Raw genomic sequence first — 9,033 nt, 5'->3', positions numbered from 1 at the left:
GTGGGAGTGTCAACTGCTCGACCACCGCTGTGGATGACGGGAGCTCCAACTGCTCGACCGCCGAATCGCGTTGCGGGAACCTCTGCTCAACCGCTAGAGTGTTTTGCGGGAACCCATGCTCAACCGCCTTGTTGTGTTGCGGGAACCCATGCTCGACCGCCGTGTTGCGTGACGGGAACTCATGCTCGACCGCCGTGTTGCGTGACGGGAACTCATGCTCGACCGCCTGCTCGGATTGCGGGAGCCCCTGCTCTACCGCCAAAGTGTTAACAACCTCGCTTCGCAGCGAGGGATTTTCGCGCAACAGCGCTGTGCAAGACATACAGAGAGGGCCATCGCTCGCTCTCTGCTCAACCTGCATTGTGGACAACCGGTCCACGACCCTGACATGGGGCCAGTCCTTCTGGGCAACCAGGAGGTGTGTGAACACCTCACTCACATCGAAGCCAGAGCGGTGTTTAACCGACCGAGCCAACCAGTCAATCTCTAGTTGATATCGTGACTACCACGGGATACACAAGATGCAGTCGAACGCGTAGTTCATCTCAATCACGAGGAAGTCGTCGTTGCTGCGGAAGCCGTCGAATGTGTACGGCATCGTGATCTCGCGCCGCGCAACGCGGCGTGGCTTTCCGTCAGCAAGTTTGACGACGACCTGACCTCGACCATTACGGACTGCGATCTCTCTTGGAAGCATCGATAAGCACGATTCACGAAAGAAGTTATTCGACGCTCCTGAGTCCAGGAGTGCGCGAAGTGGTCGCCGGGCGCCGGCGACATGAAGACTGACGATGATCAGCCTCGAGTCGCCCGACGTGGTGGTGGCATTAAAGTGTCCGTGGAACACGAGGAGGGCTGCAAGGTTGGGTAGCCACCGGGGGACCCGGACCTCCGTTCCAGCCAGTAGGGCGCCCCGCACCTACTGGCCCTGACCTTTTTTTGACTGAACGGCAGGTGAGACTTCGGCGGTGTGCGCGAATACCGGCGCTGGCGCGCGCATTCCGCCGCGCGATGACCGATCTTCCGGCAGCGGAAGCAAGTGAGCGGGCGATTAGGACGGTCGTTGGGCCCACGAGAAGTCGACTGACGGTGACTATTCGACGCGTCAATCGCGTCGATCTCCATGGGCTCGGGGGCTGACTCACGAGCTGCCGTAGACGTCGCGCGCGCGTAAGACGCCGCCACTACGTAGTCTTCGCGTAATGCGAGGGCGAATGCTTCCTCGAGCGAGGAAGGTTCCGCTCGGGTCAGGCAGTACCGTGTCATGCCTTCACGCATGCCGAATACGAATACATGGACCTGCGATGCTGTGTCAATCGGATTTGTCACGATGCATGACGCGAGGTGGCCAGTCTTTTGAACGTAGTCGCGCATAGTCATTTTACCTTGACGAAGGGCGAAGAACTCGGCACGCACGCGGGACTCGTCTTGAGGGGGCTCGAACGCGAGCCTGAGATCTTTCTGGAGGGACTCCAGAGTGGGGAATGCGTCGTGATCAACGACAAGTTTACCGAGGGCCCATTCCTTGGCCTTCCCAGACAACCGGGACAATAAGAAATTGACCTTTGACCCTTGCGCTTCGATCATTCTCGAAGCAATCGCGATGTCGACCTCGCGAAACCACCGGTTCAGCGGGAGGCGATTCGCTCCTTCACCGGAGTAGGTAGACGTCTCTAGCTTCACGACATCATTTTTCGAGGAACGCGCGGGAGTTGTTGCTCGCCGATTCGCATCGGCTAGCTCGCGTTCCATGAACTCTTGGGCTGCTTGGCGTTGTTGGTCGGACGTCGCTGAGCTCAGCAGCGACGCGATTACAGGCTCACCAGACACCGCCGCGAGGCGGTGAAGGGCTTCCCACTCGACACGAGTGAGATGAGAGAAAGCAGCATGTTCCAGGGTCGGCCCTGGCGTTTCAGACGTCATGCCTTAGCTCATCGTGAACTTGGTCATGGGAAGGACTACTAAGTGCTACCAGGTGTAGCGGGCCTGGGGTGTCCGTTACTTGCTTACACGTAGTGATGAGGAAGCGTACAAGTCCAGTGATACTGAAACCAAGTACTTAGTCTGAAGGAAAATCAACTCTGTTTTTATTTAGGTCCAGGGCAGCTTGCCCTGACCACTCTAATACACGTCAACTCCTTATTGGTTGATTATGGGTCTGGCTCCCCATATTTCAACCAATAAGGTGACGGCAGTTCAGCACACGCTACTCGTGTGCTGCTGCACCTACTTTTGTAATGCAAATCTACCTACTTACGTAATGGTGTGAACCACTACAAAGAACCTATAAAACTACCTACATATGTAACTTGGGAGAGCCCATTACAGCTTTGCTGCCCTCGTCTAGGGATGTCGTCGCTACGACATCCGAGGCACTCGTGGCCTCGTGTAGTACTGTGGTACCTACACAGGAAGCGTGTTCAACGCCTTCCTCTTCAGTTAAGGTCTGGGCGACCGCGTGTGGCACTGTGTTACCCACACAGGAAGCGTATCCGACGTCTTCCTCTTCAGTTAAGGTCTGGGCGACCGTGAGTGGAACTCTGTTACCCACTCTGAACACGCTGTTCTCAGTGTTCGTGACAGCTGCAGCTGTCTGCGGAGCTAAGTTACCCGCCTATGGACCTAAGTTACCCACTTGACCAGCGCCTCTTCTTGGCGCTCCCACCATCAAAACATCCTCGGAGTCGTCACATACGTCGACGACTCCCAAGCATCTGCCGGATACTTTGGTACCCTGGCGGCCCTTGCGGGCGCCCCGGGTCCTGACAGAGGTGGGAACATGACTCACCAATGCTCTGTCGGACTGCGCAGGGCGGCTGGCACCGATTGCCTTGCCTCGCCAGTCGATCCAGGACTCGTGCTTCTCAAGCCAGGGCATGCCCAGGATCATATCATATGGATCCATATCGAGAACAGTGAACTGTTCGAGGCTGTCAAAGTCTTCAAACTTGACGACCAGATCCACTTGGACATTGGGGACAGTGACGACCTTCCCGTCGGCCAGTCGCACTGACACCGTCCCGTTGTCCTTTCTTTCTCTCAAAGCATCGGACAGCTTGTTGCTGCTACGAGCAACCGTCTGGTGGCGTGCGAAATTCTTCGACGCCCCAGAATCGATCAAAATTCTAAAGGGATGATCATATCCCCGTACACATCCGTGTACTACGAGCAACCCGCCGCTGCTCTTCGCCGATTCGAGATTGCGAAGACTCTCAGGGGCTAAGTCCCCGTGGTACGCGCCACCCGCGCACTCATCACGAAGACTTAGTTCTTCCCCAGTAGGGCGCCCCGCCCCTACTGGTTCCCAGCGTCCCCCTGTCCCCGGAATCCTGGCTTCTGCCAGCGACCCTTGAGGACGGGCTTGGGGAAGGACCGTCTGCGGAGTCTTTCCGCGGGACAGTCGCGCTTGAAGTGGCCCATCTTCCCGCAGCCGAAGCAGCGGATGTCACGCTGTTCGGCGGACCCGAGCTCCATGGGAACTGGTCCGTTGGGGCTTGTTCGACCGGGAGCCGACAAGGAGCTCCCAGTCCATGCTGAGATCGGCGTACGCGCCTGGCGATGGCTGTACTCTTCTTGAAGAGCCACTTGAATCGCCTCTTCAAGGGTGCTTAACTGCATTCGGAACAGCTGAGTGCGTGCGGGGCCCACTCGAAGGCCGTCCATGAACACAGTCATCTTGATGTGTTCGTTGAGTGGGTTTCCACTAGGGACGCCGTGAGCTCCCGTATCTCTTGCACATACTCGTGCAGTTCGCGCCTCCCTTGTTTACACGCGAGGAAGCGCGAACGCTGGCGGTACTCGTAGTTCGCCGGGAGGAACGCGGCTCGGAGCTGTTCGCACAGCTGAGCCCAGGATGTGAAACATCCAGGGGATGTTGCTTCCCGTGTGTACACCCAACTCTTAGCACGGCCGCTAAGGTTGGAGAGTGCAAAAGCAACACGCAGTTGCTCGGTCGAGATCAGAGCCGCGTCCATCGCGAGCTCTACTTCTCGGACCCAGAAGTGAAGGTTCTTTCCTTCCTTCCCTTCATACGGCTTAACCTTCAGCCGTATTGGCTTCGGGTGAGGCGGATTTGCTTCCGCCGCCGGAGCCTGCAGGTTCTCCCGCACATGCGCGATGAGGCCCTGCTCGTACGCGTCGAACGCATTGGCGCGCTCGAGCTGCTCAGCCGGTGTTGACACCACCAGGCTCTGCAGGGCCTCCATCCCGAAGATGCCTGCCATCTTCCGAACGACTCGAACTGAGAGTCGTTCATATGGGAGAAGTCGTTCCTATCCATGGCAACGAACTTCGGAGAGGTTCAGGTAGTCTACTCGCGGTGGCGTGGATTAACTACTAGTGCTACCAAGTGTGACTGGGTCACACAGCACCTTGCGCTAGAGGAAATTATCTTCCGAGAGTATACAAACTCTCAGTGAACGGCAGCTCACAGGTCCCCTCTTTATTTAAAAGAGAGCGAAGTGACCTAAATAAGGTAGATTGTAAACTGAGCATATTTATAGGTAGATTAAGTTTGGGTTTAATACAAACTATATTGGCTTTGAACGACCTTGGTACTTTGTACCAAATATCCCGGAGTATGACGTGTCATACACCTGAAGTGTGAAGTGTCACACTTCATGTAACCAGGGTACACTTAGGGCTACGTACCCCGTTACAGACCTTGTTTCTGTGCCTGTACAATACTGCACCCCGTTTTCGTGCCCTTGTACCTTTGATAAGCTTCCGGATATGATGATCCTGAATCCAAATGAACTGAAGTTTGTTTGGTAAACTTTGATTTATTTGCAAATCCTATATGGTCCACCCCCGCGAAAACGGACTGTACCAACCTGATAGCAGCTATTTCGAAGTATTTTTCTGCGAAGCTAGCTGCTCTTGTCTCCCCCTGTTCCTGAAATCTGTAGACGTCGAGAGTACGGGGTCAATCGACTGATTCTCGCGGCTAACTGAGGTTTGACGAGGCACAAAATGTAATCCGAACTCGCGATGAGTTGTCCCCAGGTCGTGTTACTTATATGCCGCTTGAAAGTGCTCGGACCACGGGAGATGCGGCTTATCCTGCTGTAGGAAGGTGTGCTATTGGCGGATGTTGTTTCCAGTGTTGCGCACGTACGCAGAGCGAGCACTACTGTACGTGCCGCGGGCTCAGGCGCGACAGCAGCTCCGACAACCACAAGTTGATATGAAGAGTGACGGTCAAATGCTTCAACTTTTAGTCGGCAAGATGTAATTAATGAGCGGTCATGCGCTCGTAATCCTGACAGCCCCCGCTGCTTGTCACTCATCTCCCGTCTTCTTCCACTAGCTAAGAGCCGTTAGTACGGCACGTACTCAAGCTTACGGCAGTTGTTAAACTGGGTGGCAGTATTTGACACAAATTTTGCCAGCGGATCAATACCTGAAAAGTTTTTCCACTGCTCGAACGTCCTCTTCGTGCCGAGTGTGAACTTCTCCAGGTCTGTGCGATCGAAATCTTCCTTTGTGACGGAAAGTCCAAGGTTGTAGCGAATGCGGCGCTTGGACGGCTGTTGTATTACATAGCGCTCGCCCCAGTCACGCTCCCACACGACTTTCCGCTTCTCGTACCAGTGGTAGGCGATGTCTTCTGACGGCACGTAGAAGTCGTAGCCGGCAGTCCAGAGCCGCGTAGCGCGCGAATACTCCTCGCCATGGAACAGGTACGGTGTGTATGGGTCGTTGCGGACCTCCTTCGCCTGCTTGCAACCTCCGAAGTTGAATCCTCCAGCGAGCTGAGACATCAGTCGTGGCTTCGGCGTGTCCTTCTTGTTAATCCACATGGGGGCTGCGTACTGCACCATAGAGTCCGGGTCCTGCGTCTCGATGCGGGACATGCACATGAGCTGCACTTTGTCGTCCACGTCGTGCTTCGTTAGATGCTCTGTGGACTTTGGATAGACAGATATAATGGCATTGGGGTTCTCCAACGAGTCCCATTGCGCTATGATCTTCTCGTCCCATTGGGGGATGAAAACCAAGTGGGAATCGATCGTCATGCAGAAATTCTCGTCCGTGATGGCTTTTTCCGTCTCATATCGCGCAGCAGTGGGGCCCTGCGTCGTAACAAACCACAGAGATCCAGTCAGCAGCAGCATCAACGGACCAAACTGGCACCTTCCTCCCATCTCCTTACAGTCGCATTGATAGCGTCAATTTGAGATGACACGATCTGCGAACGGCGGCAGTATGCCTCGCCCACGAGCTCACAGAAGACATCCACGCACTGGTGCTCTTTCTCGGCCGGATAGATCTGATCGTAGACGCTTATTTTGAGGTTGTCGGGTGCCACAGCGTTGTCGAAGATCGAGCGCAACGTCTCCGAGCACCTGCGTCATCGACAGAGCAGCACAAAACACAGTTAAAAATTAGCTACAGTCGAGCACGACTTTATCTGAATTGTAAAGCACGGCGAGGAGACGGACCCAATACCTTGTTGAATCGCGGTAGTTGGCAACCAAGATGATAGTGCTGCGTCCGGTGACGATGGACGGTGGGTCCGTGGGCTCTGGAACGGCCATTACCACCTCCTTGTCCGCGCGAAGGTGGAGACTGCGATCCTCAATCGGGGTGTCTACTGCGGCGCCACTGGCCGCGTATTCCTGCAGGTAGAGGAACTCATAGAGCACCACGACGAGACAAATCGCGGGGAAGACCATGAGCACCGCCACGCGTAGATCCCACCCACTGCCTCGGCGCACATCTCCGCGGGAGCTTACACGGCCGTACGGCTGGTAGCCTGCCTTCATTCGAGCCGTCGAAGTCGGTTGCTTCGTTGTCTTGTCGGTCGACTTTTGTTGGGAGGCTCCGCCACGTCAGTTCTCGTTACAGATTATTTTGACTTTCTCTAATCTGAGCACAAAAAATGTTTTTATCCACTCCGCGCCACATTAAATCACGTACCTACGTCGGTGGCTGTAGCTCACTCAATGTTTAGAGTTTGGGCGTGCTATTTAGATATGTTGTTCCTGTTATCGCACAAAATAGGCTTTTTTTTGCAGTTTTACACCAGGGCTCCAATACAAACAATTGATTTTGGCACTGCGACTTAGAGGAGTAGATGTAAGACTGATGTATTTATAAGTAAGGTTAGCTTGGGCTCCATACAAACTAGAGGTTATGTAACGGGGTACGTAGCCCTAAGTGTACCCTGGTTACATGAAGTGTGACACTTCACACTTCAGGTGTATGACACGTAATACTCCGGGATATTTGGTACAAAGTACCAAGGTCGTTCAACGCCAACCATTGGTCAACGACATTGCATTTCTATAGGTGACATATCGTTTCTATTAAACCCAAACTTAATCTACCTATAAATATACTCAGTTTACAATCTACCTTATTTAGGTCACTTCGCTCTCTTTTAAATAAAAAGGGGACCTGTGAACTGCCGTTCACTGAGAGTTTGTATACTCTCGGAAGATAACTTCCTCTAGCGCAAGGTGCTGTGTGACCCAGTCACACTTGGTAGCACTAGTAGTCAATCCACGCCACCGCGGGTAGACTACCTGAACCTCTCCGAAGTTCGTTGCCATGGATAGGAACGACTTCTCTCATATGAACGACTCTCAGTTCGAGTCGGTTCGGAAGATGGCAGGCATCTTCGGGATGGAGGCCCTGCAGAGCCTGGTGGTGTCAACACCGGCTGAACAGCTCGAGCGCGTCAATGCGTTCGACGCGTACGAGTGTGGTGAAGTGCTTTCTCAGAAATAAGAGAATGGTCCTGACGCGGGGTCACTATCCCGAATCAGTGACAATTTCAAGTGATTATAGAGGATTTGGGTTGTTTGGCACGGGTGCAAGTTGCCTGTGGTGGATTAGCCATGGCGAGCAGCACCCCGTATGGAATGACGATGGATCTGATATGAGCGATGTACGAGAAGGCAAGATCCACCAAGACTTACCTCGGATCCACCCTTACCTGGATTCACTAAGATGGATATGGGATATACTATACAAGAGTGGATCGAGTGCGGATCCTATGAAGGAAGGATGGTCGGTGCTCTCTGACGGTGGATCTAGTAGCCACGGCTAATGAAGAGTCAAGATCCACCGCGAGGTACCCCGGATCCCATACTTCCGAGTTCGTATCCAAGGAGGGAGGATCCCGCCTGGAGGGACCTGGATCCAGGGTATAGGGATGAGGGATACAGTGGATCTCGAACTTTCGTAGGACAACGGAGATCACAGACGGTTGCAAGATGATGTTGGATGATTGGAGAGTTCAGATCCACGGCGAGTGTACCATTACAGTGAGGTGGATCCAAGCGACCTGGATCCGGATGAGTGTACCCATAATAGGGTGACCATGATGATTACGTCATATATCCGGTGGATCTGAAGATAACACAGCTGGGATGATGGGTCAAGGGAAGAAGGGACATGCAGCCGAGCCTGGTAAGGGATTTAGCAGATGAAAGACATAGAAGGTAGAAACCCAGGCAGGTATAGGCTTAAATATCAATACAGACTCCAATTTGCACAGTGACACGCAAGTGCCTTCCTGCCCTCAAGAACCGGAACTACATTGGCCGTACGAGCTCCGAGAAGGTTGGGAATTGCGAATCTAGTGTTGGTAGTGATAACTGGATAATACATTGGCCAGATCCTACAACCTAGTGAGCTTTTCCTTTACTTGTGCAGATCCGACAGGTTAACCGAATTTACTACTTGGTCGGTTACACCCTAGGGGCTCTCAACTCTCAAGATCCCGTCACAGGAGGCGGCAAGTACGACTTAAAGGACAACACAAAGGCAAGGGAACACACCCGCAAGGCAACCCTACGGCCAGATCCACGATCTAGGCCCCGGATCCATAAGCTCGAATATTCGCTTAGGATACGGAACCATCCACGGACGCAGAGTGAAGATTTTCCACTGCTGCTCCACCCCATCCCCACGTCTCGCCAAGACACTCAAGCTTCACCACTTGAACTCTTCGGAAGTTACCGAGAGAGCAAGATCCCGCCCTACCGACGGGTACACAAGGTGAGGAAAGTTCAGCAGAACACG

General features: G+C 53.7%; 1 protein-coding gene across 1 annotated transcript; it reads right to left on the bottom strand.

Moving 5' to 3' along the window:
- Nucleotides 1–5,193: 5,193 nt before the first annotated feature.
- Nucleotides 5,194–6,800, bottom strand: PITG_19514 (uncharacterized protein; the record flags this gene model as incomplete). The annotated part of the gene is made up of 3 exons (XM_002895982.1): nucleotides 5,194–6,074; nucleotides 6,155–6,347; nucleotides 6,451–6,800. The coding sequence occupies 3 exons, from the start codon at nucleotides 6,765–6,767 to the stop codon at nucleotides 5,319–5,321; spliced, it is 1,266 nt and encodes a 421-aa protein (XP_002896028.1).
- Between the last annotated feature and the right edge of the window lie 2,233 nt (nucleotides 6,801–9,033).

The sequence above is a fragment of the Phytophthora infestans genome, genomic scaffold (assembly GCF_000142945.1).
Source record: "Phytophthora infestans T30-4 supercont1.113 genomic scaffold, whole genome shotgun sequence".
NCBI classification, from domain to species: domain Eukaryota; phylum Oomycota; class Peronosporomycetes; order Peronosporales; family Peronosporaceae; genus Phytophthora; species Phytophthora infestans.
Note: the sequence above shows the minus strand (reverse complement) of the source record. Positions and strands in the feature narration are given on the sequence as shown.